We start from the raw sequence: 19,165 nt of genomic DNA, 5'->3' as shown, positions 1-19,165 counted from the left end.
GTGGAAAGCTGAACAAATGTTGGAGAATTGTCTTCAGGGACTTCTTTTTTTTTAAATCCATCTCCTGGGTTAATCATCTTGTGTTATTATTAGGAATGATCGTGACTGATGAACGCTGAAATTATGTTTCTTTTATTTGACTTAATTACCAGGTTCTAGAAATTGATGCTGTTTGCTTTAGAAAGTAAAGGAAGGCTGTTGGAGCTAAACACCCCCACACTCTGTACCTTATTGGGATAGTAAAATCCTATAGGTACTTGTTAGCACCAGAAACACCATATTCTCTGTGCTTGCTGGAATAAATTGTTTTACTGGTTTATGGGTTAGTGTAGAGCAGAAAAATTGAGATAACTTTGAAAACTGACTCAATATTTGATGTTATTGGAAGTTTTTGCATACGGATGTGTTCTGGGATCCATCTCTGTAGCAAAGCTAATTGCATTTAAAATAGGAATAGCTCGTAAAAAGCAGTCTGTCTGCTGTGATCAGGAAAGGAAAACAAGAGAAAATTATGCAGTGATTACATCCCTGTCCTGTGTGTGCACATTGATACCAGACATGCAATTTTTGCTTGGAGGAGACTGATCTAGACCCTGCTGGGCATGGCACCCTGTCGACCTAGCACCTGGCACTAGGGTTAATAAACCAGAATTTATGCACGCTGAGTTTTGGCACCAGCATTTTCATCGTGTGGAGCTCAGTAGCGCATCGTATCCTCCCTAAGAATAGCATCTTAGACGTGCCTGGTTTTTCTCCCCTCTTCTTGTTTTGATCTTTGGCTCACGGCTTCATCCTTCGTGCCATCTTCCTGAGTGCTCCCTGTGCATTCATTTCGCATCAGATCAAACCAACCCCCATCCCAAGCTTGCAAAGAAATGAGCCAGTTGTTTGGCCACCGTGAAAGGGCTGGAGAAAAGAGCTGGGAAAATTCAGTGTGATCAGGGCATCTGTAGGAAGACTGGAATAAGAACCAGAGAAAGAACAAAGCGAACAAGACACTGAATCAAATCCTACAGCTGACTTCAAAACAAGTCACCATTAAGGTAACCCATGCTGCCCAGAGTAAAAGGACAGCTCACTACAGCTGGCCTTCATTCTCTCTGCTCTCCAGAGAAACTGTTCTCATACCCTTTCCTTCTATAAAAGTTTCTAATCTGCCTGCTTTACCTGTGTTGTGGTAAATGAGAATTCTCATAGGTACCTTTCATTAAGCTAGCAGGTCCCCATCAACGCTCTCATTTTCTTACAGATCATTACTAGAATGAAACTTCCAAGTTGCTTTGTAATGATTTCCTTTTTTTTTTTTTTTTTTTTTTCTTTCTTTCTTTCTTTTGTCTGGCTTCTGACCATAGTTTCATTGACAATGAATGGCTGGAACCTCACTGTTTGGAAAAAATCACTTCTGTAGTCATTTTAGTCTCCTTTCATGCTGGGGAAAAATAAGCTTAAAGTCACTTTTAAAAGCTGCCAAGGCAAGAGGGATTTCCCAGCCTTAGTGGGGATCCTTTTGTACAGTCACAGGAACGTCTTGCATTTGCCAGATCTTTGCCAGTTCAGACCTTTCCTTCAGTTTGATCAGAGACAGTCAACTTCTGTAGTACCTATTTTGCCATATCCACACTCTGTTTCCCTCTCCCAGTCTTTGTGAGCCTTCTTGGCAATAGCATCCGTTCTTGATATGGTAAAGTTGCTTGCTTTAACAGACTCCAGCATCATAGTTAAGTCTTCCTTCTGACCATTAAGCTGTTTGCAGAGAACTGTCTCTGCAAGACAGGAATTATTTCCCCCTCCTCCTGACCACAGCGGTATCTTTTCCTTGTTGTATCTAATTTCCACATGACTTCCTACAAGAAGATGCTTCTGTAGATGCTTCTCTACTGCTCTGGGTTTTATGCCTGGTTGGTTGTGGTGGTTTTTGGTTTGTTTATTTTTATTAACTTTGCTAAAGAAGCTAACTTTGCACAAAGCAAACTACACTACAGAATTCTCTCATTTCTTGCCTCTTGCTCTAGCAGGAACCATACAGTTCAGCCACTTTTGGACTGGATCTCTGGATTGCAATCCCTACTTCTCAACAGACCTGAATTCATTTTGCACCTGGCAGCAGTTTCTTAGCGCTGGTACAAATAGTCAAGGATGTATAAGTAGCCCTTAAATATTTTTCTTTGATTTATTCCTCAAAGATAAGCAGCATTGTGTACCAAAGAATAAAAATGATAAAAGATCTGCATGCGCAGATTTCGCGGTGATGCTCTTTCTTGCCCACATCTGTAAGTTTAATTCATCCCAAGTAACTCCCAGCTATATAAGAATCCTTTCTAACTGCTGCAGACCTGTTGTCTGTCAGCAGTATGTGCTGGTTGCCTCTGGCCACTTACTCAACCACTCCTTTTTGTAGCATATTTGTGGTATATGATCCTCTTTGATGGTAAACTCAGCCTTGAGAAGTGTAAATCATTCTTATGCAGTGGAGCCATGGAGAGGGGAATACTCCAGTGATAGCTCTTCACGCTGTTTCCTAAGGAGTCTCATTTTTGCTGCTTTTTCATTTCTTGTGGGTTTGCCCCTTTACATGCTACTTTTGATTTAACTCCTGACAAGACCGATACAAGATTAATAACTTCTAGCTGGAGAGATCATGTGGTTTAAAAAAAAAAAAAAAAAAAAAAAACACCAAAAAAAACACAGCCAAAAGGCAGCTTCCCTGTTCCATGAGCTGCCATAAAGAAGTTTTTGTTTCAAAATGGTGAGTGCCTGGACACAGCATTGATGATGAAGTTGTGCCTTGGGGCACTAGTTTAGTACTGCTATGTTCAAGGCTTTTTCACTTAATCCCCTACTGGTGAGAAATATTTAGAATTATTTTTTATCTCTCAAGAATAGCGTTTCTGAAGGGAGGGGGAAGCTCTGGGACAAACACAGCATCCCAAGGAAGACTGTTCAAGAAGTTACCCCTTGAGGCAGTTGAAACATAAGGATGCATCAGTTCAGTTGCAATGGAGATGGTGTAGGATGGGTAAGTTTGGCACAAAGTCTTCTTGCGTCACTCTGGAAGACGAGGCTGTTTGTGGTTCTGTTGTGAACAGGTACCTGTATCTAGACAAAAATTTGAAAGTATGAAGACACAGTACTTAAAAATGTGGTGAACAGAACTTGTCATTAGAAGTCAGCACAAGAGGAGAAGGCTGTTTAGCTATCCTGAGATGATTTAATGTTCAAGGACATCAAACTGCGAGCAGACTGATTACGTACAAGTTGGAAAGACTATAGATTAAGCAGATCTTTCAGAGTCAATCAGATAATTGTCTCCACTGTCTCCAGAGCAAATCTTGAATCACTGTGGAAAAGCAGAGTCACTCTGGCAATAAATCTCAAGACAGGAGCACAAGGCATTTCATGTCCAATCAGGCTAATAAAACTTAACCTGTGTGAGTATCTATTTCACCATAATATTCTCTGCCAAAAGCATAAATATGGTTTGAGAAAGCTGGTACACTGATCATCATAGCTTAGGAGTAAGTGGTTACGATGTAGTTGTTTGGGGTTGAGGAGCTTTATTTCCCAAACGACTTGGCCTTTTTTCAAAGCCTAGCTCTGCATCATGAGTCCTGGGGTGCAAACATGTTAATTTGATGTTGTCTGAAAGCCGTATCACTTGTGACTTGAAGGGTTGTTTTTTTTGTAGTATGGTAGCTTGTATTGAGACCACATCTCTTGAAGTTGTAGATAGATTTCCACTGTGGCCACTGAGGTAAGCTACCTCACCAAAGAACTGCTTCTCTCAGTGCACAAATACCTCTCCTGTTTTTTCTTTAGTTCACCTGTTTAGAATTGTATCGAGGTAGCCAGAAGTATATAGACTTTTTTGTGGGGGAATAGGACAAATAGAAATGATGTCTATCACTGCTATTCCTGTTTTCATCTTTATTCGATACGAAGTGAAGATTTTTTCACTACCAGACACACCCGATCCTTATCTGACCCAACAGGAAACATCTAGTTATTTCTGAGAAGTGGCTTCTGAAGGCTGAGGCTGTTGCACAAAAAAAAAAATCTAAATGCAGTTCTTAAAATTTGGGCTGCAGCTGAGAAGCAATGAAACTTCTACAGCCGCTTCCCTCTAGGTGTTTGTGACGCAGGTGTCGCAAACTAGGCCGTATCCCACTGCAAATATTTTTCTTATGACTTCCTTCGTTTTTTGTGGTGCCTCGGTGCTACGCTCGTGTTTAAGGAGAGGGGAAAGCCAAAGACTGTAGGCAGTATTGGTGCAGGAAGCCTTTCATGATGGGTATTTATTCCTGTACAGATATCTCGGTCTCAGACCAGCGTTGAGAGCATGAGAGGGAAGGGGAGAACAAGGATAACGTTTGGACTTACTGACTAAAGCTGAATGCTGAACTACCACGTGTTCAGCTTTCTGCCTCTGTAAATGTTGAAAACCACTTATGTGAGGCTCCAGTAAAAGCACTAGACTAACTAGACCAGACTAACAGTGTGTTAACCATATACACCTACTTGCTGGCTACCAAATGGTTCCCTGTGGAAACTGTAGGTTCAGCTGGGCTGCTTGTCTGTATAACTGGATAATGAAATACTTCGGATCTTCCCAGAAGGCAATATTAGTAAAAGCATAGAATGAATTCTGCAATGTGAATGAATTAATGCCATTTGTGCAAATAAATGTTGGATTCTAGATGCTTAGAGCTCGATGTAGTGTTTACCTTCATTAAAAAAAGCACACACAAAAAAAAAAAAAAGAAAGAATTTTAGTGATCAGTAACAAAAATGAATGAATGTGTAACATATGGTAATATGCTGTTTATTGAAGTTTCATCAAGGTTTTTAAACCTCTTAAGGCTCTTATTTTGCCAGTTTTAGTGCTGCTAAGATACTGTTCAGAAGGTGTATTCCAAACAGTTTCAGTCACGTTCATGGTAGGGTGTGCTTTAGTGTTCTCCTCACTGTTAAGCTACCTGTGGTGGCAACTTCCACACAAATTTAAGATTATAAGTATTTGGGAAAAAAAATGATATTTAAAAAATAAAAAAAATTACTTAGATCAAAGGTCTTTCTAATTTGTGTTCCACTGAATGTTTAGAGAGAAACAACATACTGCAGCTGCAAGGTGCTATCTCCCCAAGTGCAGCCTTCATGATTTGACTGAGGGTTTCCTGAGTCTAGGGCTACCTCTATCTGCATTTCCAAAAGAGAAACAGAAAGCAGTAGCACACATTTAAATGATTTCATGCATGGGGCATGTATTGCATGTGCTTTTGCAGTCCTCAGTTTAAAGACAGGCTGTTTCATCACGGGCATTGCCTATAATTCTAACCACGGCTAAGCTGGTGGCTTTGGTAATTTTTAGATGTATTTTTCAAAAGTTCTATCAAATATTTTTAATCAAATTTATATGCAAAGTTGCCAGGATCGTTGTATTTTAGGTTACTGCCTATCTAGCTACAAGTGCTCAAGCGGAATAGAAATTATTTTTCAGTAAAGACAAAAGTATGATTCTGGAAGGAAAAATTACTGACAACCAAAAGTTAAAATACTTGTACTTTTAAGCAGGGATAGAGGAGAAGGAAGTATTTGAGCAGACACAGGAGGGAAGTACTCTGCTCTTTTGCCAGATTTCATCTTTGACACCAGTCTCGGGCTTGTGAGTGCTTGTTGCAATAGCTGGGAAGGTGGAGGAGTGTTTACCTCCTGTTTGGTGCGAGGCAGATGGATGTGGGGGTGCGGTGAGTGTTTGTGTGTGTATGCATGTGTGGGCGAAATGGAAAGATGTGGCTTCTGCTCATTTCCTCTTCCCACTTCCATTTAGGTAATACACTGATATGAATGTTTTAACCATAACATCGGTGAGATCTCAAACTGTTCTTTTTTTTTTCTCCTTTCTCTTTTTTCTTTTTTTTTCTCCTAAAAAAAAAAAAAAGTAAAATGAATAGTATGCATCTGCTGAATCACTGCACTACAAGAAATTATGAAAACAACAAAATTGTTCAGACTGCAGTGGTTCTGTGTGAAATCGTATACACATTTTTCCATAACAGAGGGCTGTGTGAAGCAAGTACAGAAGAAAGCCTGACTGGGTCCAGGTCAGACAGCTTATTTTTCCCCTCCTGTTGATCTGAGACTGGTGATCTGAATCACATCAAATTGTGGAAATGGAGTCGGTCTAAAAGTGTGGCATGTCCTTCAACAACTTGGTTTTGGTTTTGTAGAGCAGTTGCATCAGTTTGGGCTCAGTTGGCAGGCAGTGCCAAGTTGCACTCGGGCATTCATAACAGTTGGGTATTTTGTGCCAGTTTCTTCAGTACTTACCTTTCCTCTGTCGTGACAGCCTGACAGGATTCACAAGGTGACACAAGAGGAGCAGAGTGCTAACTCGGTGGTGTTTAAGAGGAAGAAGACCATTGAAACCTATTAACAAAACCTTTCCCACCTACTCCAGCCGTGACAAAACCCTGCTGGGTTTCCGAAGCCACATTCAGTGTTCACACCAGCTCCTCCTGGCATGACTGGGACAAGTGTGGTGTGCACCCAACAGCAGCATCCCAGTGAGAAAGTCAGGGCTGAAGCCAGGGAGGGAGGCAAGGTGTTTGCCTGGGGCTTGCCCTGTAGGGCCAGGACTGGCAAGAGGGAGACTAATGGCATCTGGGGAGAGTAAAGGAGGACTGGAGGAAAGAAAAGGAGTCTCAGACACTTAGGCTGGTGGGAGATAAAAATGTTTAAATTGGCATCTCGCCCCGGTGCTAGCCAAAAGGTGCAGAGTCTTGTCAAAATGCTCAGCAGGAGGTCTGACCCACACGTTGTGAAGTCTGGGGAGCGCGTGATAAGCCAGACACGTACAATGGAGAGCGATGTTAAAAGCAGCTCACAGGAATGTTTTCTTTTATAAGTTGTATTATTACTGGACAGCGTTTTAATTTTTGTCATCAAAGCTTGTCTAAATGCTTCCCTCTTGAGAGCGCTGAGGAGAGGAGCCTGAGGATTAATTCACCGGAGGTGTCTTAGTGCCGTTTTGTTTTGGGCACCAATTGCTGATAAAGTAACTCTGGAAAAAATGATTTTTATTAAGTGAGCTCTGTGTATATGGTAAGTGTTTGAATTATTTATGGTACTTCTTCCTGTAACCCGGCTGTAGGAAGAGTAGATGTGCTTATAGGACTTTTGGCAAAGTATTTGAACAAACAGGCAGTCTAAGAGGGTAGTGTCTGAGAGCCTCGGGCAAAGATTAATATCTCTGTACCAGGACAATACTGTCTGTACAGTCTTTGTCTCCTGCTGTCAGATGTTTTCACATCTTTTCATACAAAAAAAATAGTCAAGAAAGTATTTATCTGTAGCACCTTCTTCAGGGCAGGTTCTTAGTGCCAGGATTTTCTAACAACAGATGAGTTTTCAAGAGCTTTTGCATTGTTTTAAATTGCTTTTCTTCTTTGGTTCATGGATGCTTACAACTTCTGATAGAAAAAAAAAGAAGCAATTTCTTAATGCCTACAGATAATGTTAACGTGTAAAATACATTTATTTTTTTTTATTTTCTTCACTGTGGTATGTGTGTATTATTGTTTGAGGGGGTATTTTTTCTTTATAACAGTTCACCTCATGTTAGATACTCTTAACATATCCCCATGAAGATGCCACACACGTGGCATTACACAGTATTTTTAGCATAACCAACAAATATAGCAGAGACCAAAACGAGTACCCTTTTAGAAACCCGAGCACCTGCAAGACAGCGTGCTGCGGTTCCTGGAGAAACAAGGCAGACCTGATTTCATGTGTCTTCATTTCACTTATTCTGGCGGTGATGGCTCTTTAGCTGTGTGCTTGTCATCTTCTGTCTGCTTGGAAAGTCACAGTGACAAATAGTGGAGACACCGGAGAGCATACCTTAGAGCTGATGGTTTCTTGGTCGTGCCAGGGAATCAGAATCTCCACAAACGATCCCATTAAGCTCCTTTTGGTTAAAAACAGGAAACTTTTCCCCAGAAGCTGCAGCAATTCAAACACAGGGCCCTTACTTTGCCAAGTGTGCGCTGTTCTGATCTGCCGGGGATTGCCTGGATGCTGCGTGGTCCCCTTTTGGTAACAGTGCACCACGTGAGGTCGCTTCTAACCAAGACTTTTAACCTGCCTCTGGCAAACCAGGCCTTACGTGACCTCCTGCCTTGTGTTGTGCTAAGGCTGCATTGTGCATCCCTCCTTCTGGCTGAGAGCAGCGTCCAAGAGAGAAGGTTTTTATTAAAAATATTTTCCCAGAAACTTCTGTTTGAACGCCAGCTCTCATGCATTCCTAGTAACTTACTTTTTCCTCATTTCTTTCGGGACTTGGTAATGCTGCAAGAAATGAGTATCGCCTGGAATTCAGGGTCTTCAGCACCAATATTTCCCTGATGGAAAGCTTTCATTCCTGTTGCCAGCAGTCAGCTAATTACACTGAGGAAAAGGTAGATGGGACGTAGTAGAACATGCTGATGTGATGTGAGAAGGAGGGGGTTGAAGGTGTGAAATAGGAGTACTGGAGAAGCTGGTAAAAGTTAGAGAAAGCCAGATATATAGAAGAGAGAAGAATGGGGTAGTAGAAGAAAGCAAATGACAGGCTGTGTTTAGAGGGAGGAAATTAATAAAATCTGTACCCAGTAAATTAGCTTTAGTGTCTAGCCTAGAGAAACGTTATCTTTGAGCTTGGATTTAACTTCTGTGATGACAACTGAACATGGAGAGGAGGGGACAGCGGAGCAAAACCCACCCAGAATGAACCCTCAGAGCCCTGGAGGCACCAGGTGCCATCTGGGCGATGGTACCAACTTCTTCCAGTGTTGGCTCTTGGGGTCAGCAGCACAGCTTGTGTATGCAGCAGCTGTGGGGTTCAGAGCTCAGGTTTCCCAGCTCAGATCAGAGCAATCTGTGTGGATGTCCATCTGCTAAGAGAGTGTAAATGCCAAAGGATTACTGGCTGTCAATGATAGCTACCCCTCTTCTCCATGTGGTTGTCTTCCTACAGGACTTCTTTTTGAGCTACAGCTGTGTTTAGGCAAGAAACTGAATCATAACCATATTTTAAGCTGTTAAGATGTCTCCCACTAGGAATCTTCTGTTGCCTGGCATGTGTGAATGAACCTCACCTTGACAGGGCTTTCTGCAGGATAAGGATATCGTCTATAGCTGTCCTTGATATTATGAATAGAGAACACTTTGCTTGTTGTAGCCTGCTTTTTAACTGTTCAATCTTGTGCTCTTTCTTCAGAGGATGTGCTGAGTAAAGATACTGGGGAGTGTGCAATATGCCTGGAAGAGCTGCAGCAAGGAGATACTATAGCACGGCTGCCTTGCCTCTGCATATATCATAAAGGGCAAGTATTCAAGTATTCCTCACGGTGTAGATAGAATCCCAGAAGGTCACGTTTATGGGGTAACTTCACTATAACCTAATTGCCTTTTACACTTCAAACAAGCAAAAAATGAACAACGACAACCCTAAAGATGAAGGTGGGAGAGGGAGTGCATTTTGAACCTGTTTCATACTTACTGTCACAAATGCCTGTAACTATGGGAAGTAAGATGTCAATGAATGATGTAAGTAAGGCAGTAACCTTCAAATCATGAAGGTTGGAAAAGACCTCCAAGATCACCTGGTCCAACCATCCCCCTACCACCAATGTCACCACTAAAGCATGTCCCCAAGCACCACGTCCAGCCTTGCCTTGAACACCCGCAGGGATGGTGACTCCACCACCTCCCTGGGCAACCCGTCCCAGTGCCTGGCTGATGGAAGCCCACAAGCCATCATCAGAGCCACGTATGCGTTTCAGTAAGAAGCAAGAGGTTGAGGATGGATATCCATTTCCAGATAGTGCCACGGGACACGTCAGTGACTCGCTGTGATCCCAGACACTCTTCTGCTCCCCATGGTTTTCTGCAGGTTTCAGGCAAGGAAGGGCCTCATCTCTACAGGCACCACCCGATACAAAGCTGGCAGCAGCCCCAGGGAAGGTGCAGCAGGAGGTGTGACACCTCCTGCCCAGCTGAAACTGACCTTCAGCCACTTGCCATGGGAACGTACAAACTCCCCGCTACACACAGGGTGGGTTGGCTGCTGGGCCAACACAAACAGCCCAGCAGCATTGCCCTGTCTGTGCCGGGGAGAAGAGAACCAGCTGCCCGTGGCACCGTGAGCCTGGGCTGAGTGTGAATAGTGGGACCCATTCTGGGGACAGAGGAGTCCTGCCATGAGGTGGGCACCTCACCAGAGACCTCCTAGCCATAGGCATCCTCCACAGAATTAAGTCACAAATGCTTGCTCAAATGTTTTGTCAACGCAGTTCTGGACACCAAATTCGTAATTTCAAAAGGAAACGTCCATTTCCCACAAAATAAATAACTAGATAGATAGATAAAAGAAAGTTGGGTTTCTGGTTAAGTCTGAGCAATCCCAAAGTGATTAAAGAGTTTCTCATTTTAGTTGACAAATTGAAAATGTTCAGGAAATTTGGAGAACTGAAACAAAAAAAAAAAAGTTTTGGATGGTTGACTAAATAATTGGTGAAATACTTCCGTAGCAGATTTTAACACTTAAGATATTTAACTATTCAACAGTGTTTAATATCCAAGCACACCTGTGGTTAAGGTTATTAAGTTTTCAAGGAACGTTTAAATATATTCCTTGTTTGTGAATACATAGAGTGTGTACATGGATGTGTGTATATACATGTAATTGTGTTAATATAAAATTCTACTATTTGTGTAAATCATGAAATACCTATTAATACACATTTATTACTGCTAAATATTACTGTGATATTCACATCAATTGTTTTCATTTTTGTCTTGCATCCAACAGCTGCATAGATGAATGGTTTGAAGTAAATAGATCTTGCCCTGAGCATCCATCAGATTAAGAGAAGATTCATGTTTTTAGGTAATATTTCTTTTCAGACGTGTACATTTCAACAACAAATATTTTGATTATCTGAAATAACTCTCGATGCTATTTTCTTAATTTGTCAATTTGCTACCGTGTCTCAGAACAGCAACATTAATCAGTAAGTAATGACGTATATTACAATATGTAAAAGGTTTCTGCATCCTTATATGGTGTGGTCTGAAATGGTGTATTTCATTTTTAGTACTGGAAAGTGGCAAGTCAGTGCCAATGAAGTTTTAGCATTAACTTCTAAAGAGTACTTTTTCCATGGAAATGAAACAAGATCAAAATAATACAATCGTTTAATTTTGGATTGTTCCACAAGTACTGGCATTTATTTCTGACAGAAAGCTTTTGGAATCATAAAAGAAAAAAAAAAAGTTGAAATTAGGTATTTTCAAAACCACTTTCATTTTAATGCATTCCAGAATGTTTTCTTTCTTTTTAACTTTAAAAAAAAGTTAACATGTTCCCATCCATCCCATCCCAGAGAGGTTCACATTTTTCCAGCTTATGTTTGGTGTTAATCATTTCAGATCTGCAATCAGTGTCAAAGGTTTAAAGGATAGGTTTATTCTTTCAGTTGACTAGTTCTAAATCTTTATCTTGCATTAAACTATTGCCCTCAAGCATTGCAAAACACCAACACTCATCATAATTCTTAAAGGAATGGATATCTGGAATTCTGGTTAGCAAGTTAAGGTTTGTTTTTGTTATTCTGCTAGAGATGTAGGGGGGAAAAAAAGTTTGAAGACCTCATTGTTGGCATTTATCTGTTCACTTGTTTCACCTTGCTTCACAAGTCTGTGTTGCAGGTCACATTGCAGCACTATGATCATTGAAGGGGTAGCAGAGAAAACATGAGGGAAGATATCCTGCTACAGGGATGATTACTTTAACCTCAGGGCCTATGTTAGCCGAAATAAATAAACGCATTTCCTGTGTTGTCCCCAACAAATGAATGGTGGAAGAAGCCCACATACTGCTTATGAGCATGTTTGTCTCTTCAAATATTCATGGATGTGTAGTCTCACGTTAAACCCTTTCTTTTCACAGCAGAGATGGTGATAATTGGGGGTTTTAGGAAAAAGGGGAAGGAAAACACAGTGTTTGTGTTCATGCTGTTTCTGTGTGTTATATATTGAAGTAGCTGAAATGCTGATACTTTGTCTTCTGCTTTTTCAACAGCTGCTTCCACTGATCAGAAAACATCGGAGATCTGCGGTTCCCTTGCTGAACACAGCGTGCCTGGCTTGAGACTTAACTGTTCTTTGTGGCTGAAAGAGGCAAAGATGGACAGCGACATGGAAAAAGCATTGCAGACACCAGTAGTGCTCAGTATACCAAACACTCATGCAAAGGACACACAGGGATTTTGAAAATGCTGCACATTCTGTAACAATCTACTCCCCACAGACGTTATTGACACTCTTTTGTATTGAAGGCCAAAGTTCCTAATTTCAGCCCAACCTCTGGTTCTGTGAAGAAGCGGGTTATTGGACACGTTTCCTGCTGCCTCAAGTGGAAGCCGAGACGTTCGATACGTGCTCTCTGAGACCCTTGCAGGAGGGTGGCCCCATTCTCAAATGGGAACGTTTTCACCTTCTCGTTGGCTGAAGAAGAGTAAATGGCAAATTAAATGTAATCTAACAGTGTGACCTTATTTACTGAATTCACACCCTGTTTTATGTTCTTCACTTTTACAAGAACAGAAAACAAACTTCTCTGCATAGGAATACTATATTTCAAAATTTTGTAACTAAACCTTTGTCACAATGCAGTCCAAAGAGTAAAACTGGGACAGGTAACTAATTTATATTGATCAAGCTATAGGGATTGTTGAAATCTGCACATCGTATTGCTATTTAAGTAACTAAAACTTCTCTTTTACTGCTTGTGAGTAAAAACAAAACAAAAAAAAATGCAGCAAAGCAAAATCTTACAGCTATGCAACTTTTTTTTAAATAGGAAAAAAGAAGAATTACCAATTTTAAGTGCTGCCAGTTAAGGTAATTTGTTTAACGGGTATTTTTTTAAAAATGTTTCAGGTAATTATTTTATTGTACTACTCTCATCTCCAGACTGCCTCCTGAGGTGGAAATGAATAACTACAAATGTGGGCACAGCAAGAATGTTGTTTTTTTAATAGGCATGGGTGAGATAACATCGAGGTGGGAATTGTGTTTAATTTTTAAAACACGTACGTGCAAGTTTTTCTTTGTTTCCTTGTTTGAATGTTTTATCTGATGGCAGGATTTGTAGTACTTTGCATCTAAACCATTGGTCTCTTCATGTGGAGGCTAGCATTTGACAGTGTGGTTTTTTGTTCTTTTTTTTTTTTTAAAGGCACCTGCATTTGTTTAATTTATTATTATTTTACTGTATTATATTAGAATAACCAGGGCTCCATGAAACACCGGTTGTCTCTGGGGGGTACACCAAGTAAAACTGTGGTTAAGTATTAGTTCCCGTAAGGTATTACAGTTCAAAAAAAAAAAAAAAAAAAGACAAAAAAAAAAAAAAGACAAAAAACTGGAACAGATATCAGGGCTTAGAAGAGTACTTTTTATATCAAGAATTAATCCGAGTAGTATCTGAACTTCACAGTACAGGGAAGAGTTTATGAATATTTATTCCTGACAGCAGTTTTAGTGGGTTTCAGTAGCGAAAATAAATTGCACACTTCAAACGTTTTTCTTGTACATACATAATTCTGCTGTTCTTCTTCTGTTTAAATACATATTTCTCTCTGTTGCTACTGTGATTCATATCAAAAAGGGCAAAGAGCAGGAGCAACTGCTGCTATCCAGGAGAACGAGTGCAGTGCGTGTTACTCGGCTCTCCTGTCTCGCTTGCAGAGCAATTCTTTCCTGGATAACAGTTTTCCCTGGACGTTGCACTGTAAAATGCCATTGTTATGCTGCAAATCTAAAGGAGTCCGAACTAGATCATTTCCCTAATTGACGGTGCAGTTTCTACGTTTTTGGGCTTGCATCACTGGTTTCAGCTGAACCTGTAGCTGCGGGGCCCTGCTGTATTCTCTTTTCCAGCGGGAGCAGAGCCGTTTTGTCACAACTCCCAATCCTGTAGTCACACCACGTGTACAGTAGTTCCCTGTACAGATTCCCTTGTAGCCGAGAGTCATTGTGTCGCCTCGTCTTGTCACAGGGGCTGGGGGGTAGGAGGGGTTACAGCACCCGTAGTGCTCGAGCAGCGGTGTTGCCTGCAGGCCCACTTTTCCAATGTTTTATATTCCCGCTGTTTTCCGTGAGGAAAGCTTCCTCGTTCACGTTGATCTGATGTTTGCTGTTGGCTTCACGCCTACAGAAACTCACCTGTAATATGTAGAGCGGGTAGGTTAGCGTGTTGGTGTCCTGTGCTCCAAGGTCATAGATAGTCTTCGGCCGGGGGATTAGGTAGATAAATATTATAAACCTGTTTACAACTTCAGCTTGGTTTGGGTAGTTCATGTTTCTAGTTCATTCACTGCTGTTTTGGGCAGCTGGATTTCCTGCGTTCGGATGCAAGGAGGTGGTGCAAAGACCCCGCAGCTCTCGCTGCTGTCCCCTCGCGGTCGCGTCGACGCGGGGTGTTGCAGGCAGGAGTCTGCTCCTGCTTCCATCAGAGCCGCAGTACTTTGGTTTGTTTGAGGAACTGATACGGGGCCGGTTTTGCATTGTTGGTATTTCTAAATTCCTTCTGAAAGGCTACGGTAGGTTTTCTTCTCTCGAAACCTGTCATATAGACCGAGCCAAGAATGACCCTGGAAGCATGGGACCGATGCTTGGGTTTGAAAACACCTGTGGATATTCGCCTTCATAAGCTTTCTGTCACCAGCTGCGTTGGCCAGTTGGAGGCAACCATGCTGTAGACGTAGCTGAAATAACAGGCAACACCTTTGTTTTAAAAACATCCTCACAGTGGTCCCGAGTCCTTGCCCTTCAGAAGGGGAAAACAAACACCGAACAAGTCCTGTGTCTCAGTCAAGGAACCCCACACCTGTCCACGAGAAGCAATAACTTTAAATCACGGTGCGATACGCTTCTTTGCCTGTAAATACATTGAGATTGCCAATCCTGTGCTGTTCCGGAGTATTTTCTGTCGTCTGGCATACATCTTCCCCAAGTACGTAAGGGTGTGAAATGATTCCCATACTCAGGGCTGCCACAAACATGCTGCTTGCCGCAAGGGGAAGAGTAGACTCGACGCTGTCTTGAAAAGTGAGGTTTTTCTGAGCTCGTCACATTACCCGTGTATCTTGAGCAGCAATTTGTGTTCGGAAGCTCCTAGCGGAGGTGGCTGTGATTTGGTTTGTAGGTACCTGCCCTCCGTACAACGCCGAGAGAGCCGTGCTACTGGCGGCGCAGGGCTCTCTCTAATAACATTTTCCTTCGGAAGTAGTCAGCTGGGTTTCTTTCGACGTGTTTTGTTAGGTGGTGAGTTCAGTGGGAAAAGGAAAAAAAAATAATATGAAGCACACTGCAAATTCATGGTATTTTATTTTTGGGAAGAAGAAAGCGTAAGACAGATGGTCTTATTTGTAATCAATTTAATTTTCATATTCCAGGGTAAGTGTACTGCAGTAAATTGAAACAGAAAATGTGTAAGTAATGTACAGAGATGTGGGTGGATACTTGTGACCTTTCTTTTCTCTCCATGCTCCTCCCCCTTCGTGATGTAAAGGGGTTTTTATGACTTAAACAATCTCCAAAAGTGGGAAAGATCATTTTTAGTCAGCAATGTGGGTCTTTGTGCTGGTGTTTTTGGACCCGCTGAGAGGCTCCCATAGACTGGGGAATGCAGAAATGCCACCGTGGGATCTTGCAGCTCACTCTGCTAGGGGAGGACTGTCTCAGTTCTCGATGAGTGTTATATTTGCTACTCCACTTTCCACCCCGCCAAGCCTAAAAGCCATTTTAGTGTAAGTTTCTTTCCTTCTTCATAGCTGAAGGCGTGCTACGTTTTAGGGCCATATCCCCATTGGAAATCCTTTCTTTGGCACCAGCAAAATTAGTGTGAGCTCCTGTGGTTGAAAGAGGAGGGCTTGTTATGGGTTTTGCTACAAACCAGCCAAACGTCTTTTTTTTTCCCAGCATCATCAGCTTGTACCACTTAACCTTTTGTCACTCAAAATAATCTGTGAGTGAAACAGCTGTGTCCAGTGTTTGTTTCCTAAATGTAAAAGTAATGCGATGCTTCTCCAGTATAAATTGTTTCTAAAATCAAGTTGAGCATCGTTTAGCCAACTGGGGGGGAACAAAACAAAGTCTCGACTCTCTCCAGTTGCATTTGGTTATCTTCCGAGCGCTGCCCAACCCGCTGTAAAATGTTCTGGAAAGTAATTCCTCACTTAAATGCGTCAGAGCTGATGATGGGGCAAACTGTAAAACAACCTCGTTGTACATACAGCGTGTCCAGTTGCTGAAGGCTTGCTCAGATAAAGCGTTGCGGGAATAGCCTGCACCTGAAAAGGGTTGGACGTGGCTCTGGCTTTGATCTAATAGGTTGCCAGTGTACAATAACTGGAAGGCAGCAAGCCAGCTAGCTGCCGATCCTTCTGGCAGCTTTTAATCTATTTATGTTTGTTTGAGAGACTTTTGCCCTTGAGTGTGCTTTGGCAAAGATTTTGCAACGATAAGTAGGATTTGCTCGATACTGGCAGAGTTTCAAATGTAAGTAACCCCGTGTTGCAAGTACATAATCTGTTGCTGAATCCTGTTCCTCTTGTTTTTCCCTCAAATCTGCCCTGTTCATTGCTAATTTGTTACACGTAGCAGTAAAAACACTTCTTCACCTAACTGGTCAGGAGCTCCCAGGGTGTGAAATGCTAGCAGGAAGAGACATCAGAGCATGATTCTGTGATCTTCCTGTACGCATTACGATGAAGCTGAAGTATTTGTTACTGCACAGTCAGAACGGATATTGCCAAAGTACTCCAACTTTCAAGGAAGAAAGGAGGCAGCTCAGCTGCCGGGGGGGCTGCTTTAAGGAACTGCTTCATTTTAAAAGCTGCGGTGATCCAGCATTCACCTTCTTACTTGACTTGAGAGTCCCCTTCTGGCTCTCCCTAACCCTTTGGCAGGCGTACCTGCTGCTAGAGAGTGCAGGCTGTGTGCCCCCATCCCTACGCCTCTCCCCACAGAGCACGGTGCTGGCTCCTGGGACGCCACACGTACGTGCAGTGGTAATGGACAAGACGTCTTCCTTCATTACCCTGAGCAGAAATCGGAATGTAATTTGCGATGTCTCATGTAAAACGTTTTTGTATTTCTTTTCTTTTTTTGTTTTTTTTTTTTTTTTTTAATTGAGCAGTATGATTGCAAGTTGACTTAAGTTGTTCCGAGGTACTCTTTTTCCAATGGTCTGCCAGTACGTAATCATGAATGAAAATATTTTTTTATTGATTTTTTAGGTTGTCTGTTAACATTCCATTCGTGTAAAATATGTACAAATCTATGTAATAAATCTTTTGAAGCACAGTTTTCTTCACAACTTCCAGGTGATTTTGGTCGTGAGGTAGTGGATGAGGCACCACCACGGCGGGGCAGAGCTGCCGTACGTATGTCTGTGCTACAGACCAGACTGGAAATGGATGAGGAGAAATATGTAGACCCATCTAGAAGGCTCTCCTGCCTGTCTGAGGCCCTGCAGGTGGGGATCTCGACCCTTGGGGCCAGAATTAAGGCTGTCAGAGCCCCTCTGCCCTTGTGAGGCTGCCCTCGTCCTGCTGGCTGCCGGCCTGCTGCTTGATGTCTCCTCCGGCGGTCGTTCACAGACATGGAGGCCTTCAAGGCCAGCCAGGTCTGGAGGTGGAAAATTCACCTGGGCAGCTTGAAAAACAACACAACTCAAAACCAGCACAAACTCAAAAACAACACAACTCAAAACCGAAGGACTGGCTGTCCTTCATCGCTTTGCCCTGCCTGTCAGAGCAGCCGGGGTTGGATGTGGTTACCAGGGAACATGCTCCTATCTCTCGCTAGTGTAACTTCCTTTTTTTTTTCTTTTTTTTTTCTCTCCTGATTGCTTTCTGGGAAGCCTGAATTCCTTCACTGCCCGTAATTCATACGTTTTCCTCCTCCGTCTTGGGCACGTGAAATGGCAGCTGTGTTACGGGAGCAGTCGCTAATTAGGCAGCGCCGGGTTTGGCCTCGCCTCAGGAAAATCCGCTGGAAAGGAGTCCGTTTCGGTAGGTGCAGGATTTCGGGTGTGAGACGTGGATCTGTCGAGCCTGTTGGTATCGTGTTCCCCTCACAGCTCTGCTGCGAGCGCTGTGCGTGTGTGGGGCCTGACGCGGGCAGGGACAGCGCTCGCTTCTGGACCTGGTGTCCCTTGGAGCAGCAAGGGGAGCAAAACGCGTGGCCAAGGAGCAAAACACGTGGCCAAGGAGCAAGGAGGGAGCAGGGAGGGTCTCCTTCAGCAGCTGGAGCTAAACGGGGACGTTGTTTTCTCTCCCCTGGGGTCCTTAGGGCCTCATGCTCCTTCCAGGGCTACCCGTGAGGAGCCATGTCCGTGCCTGAGGGGTGCGGGCCGGAGCCCTGCGTGCTCCTTCAGCAGCTCCGGTCGTGGATCTGGCCCCGTGTCCAGAAAGGCGAGAGCACGGCATGACCCCGCTCACACCCAGACAACGGGCAGCCCCGGCAGCATCCGAGCGGGACAGGGTTTTCCAGGCCTGGCTTAATAAAGCGCCTGTTTTCTGAGGGGGATGAGGTCAGGGAGGCGTGGGGGCTGGGAGGAGGGGTTTGAGATAAATAAATAATTGTATGAAGCCCATCCTCGGTCATCTCAAGATGACTCAGTCCTCAAGGCGAGAGAAGGGAGGGAGGAGGCAGATGTTAAAAGGAAGGGCCCTCAGCGGTGGGAGCTGCAGGTGTTTCGTGCCCCTCCAGGCTCAGCCCCCTGCGTTTTGAGCCGCGCTGTGTGCCAGGCTCCTGCCCTGCTTTTCCTTTTCACCCTGGTTACAGATTTCTTTGTTTGAACAGGCGTTTAAATTTTAACCCAGGCGTCTGTCTCCTCCCCTCCCTTCCTGGCTGATCCTTTAAGCAGGCTTCAAATGCTAGGAAAAGGAACAAAGTCTCCGTCTGCCCCAAACCAGCTCCATCCCCAACCAGAAAGTCCCACCACGGGTTTCCTCCCATGCCCAGGGGGGACCCGGTGGCTTACTGGGAGGAAAGCTCTTCAAAATTCACCCATGCCAGGATCCACATCTGCTAAATTCAGCATTAAAGAGCC

The 19,165-nt window shown here is 43.2% G+C and overlaps 1 protein-coding gene across 1 annotated transcript in view; it reads left to right on the top strand.

The window, feature by feature from the left end:
• ZNRF2 (zinc and ring finger 2) overlaps window positions 1-13,892 on the top strand; it is a 53,056-nt gene extending 39,164 nt beyond the window's left edge. Inside the window, exons 3-5 of the mRNA XM_084282962.1 lie at window positions 9,257-9,362; window positions 10,850-10,927; window positions 12,122-13,892. Coding sequence (XP_084139088.1) covers window positions 9,257-9,362; window positions 10,850-10,907 — 164 coding nt within the window. The 3' untranslated portion in view covers window positions 10,908-10,927; window positions 12,122-13,892. The remainder of the gene's footprint in view (window positions 1-9,256; window positions 9,363-10,849; window positions 10,928-12,121) is intronic.
• The last annotated feature ends 5,273 nt before the right edge of the window (window positions 13,893-19,165 follow it).

The sequence above is a fragment of the Netta rufina genome, assembly GCF_964035555.1.
Source record: "Netta rufina genome assembly, chromosome: 2".
Classification (NCBI taxonomy): domain Eukaryota; kingdom Metazoa; phylum Chordata; class Aves; order Anseriformes; family Anatidae; genus Netta; species Netta rufina.
Note: the sequence above shows the minus strand (reverse complement) of the source record. Positions and strands in the feature narration are given on the sequence as shown.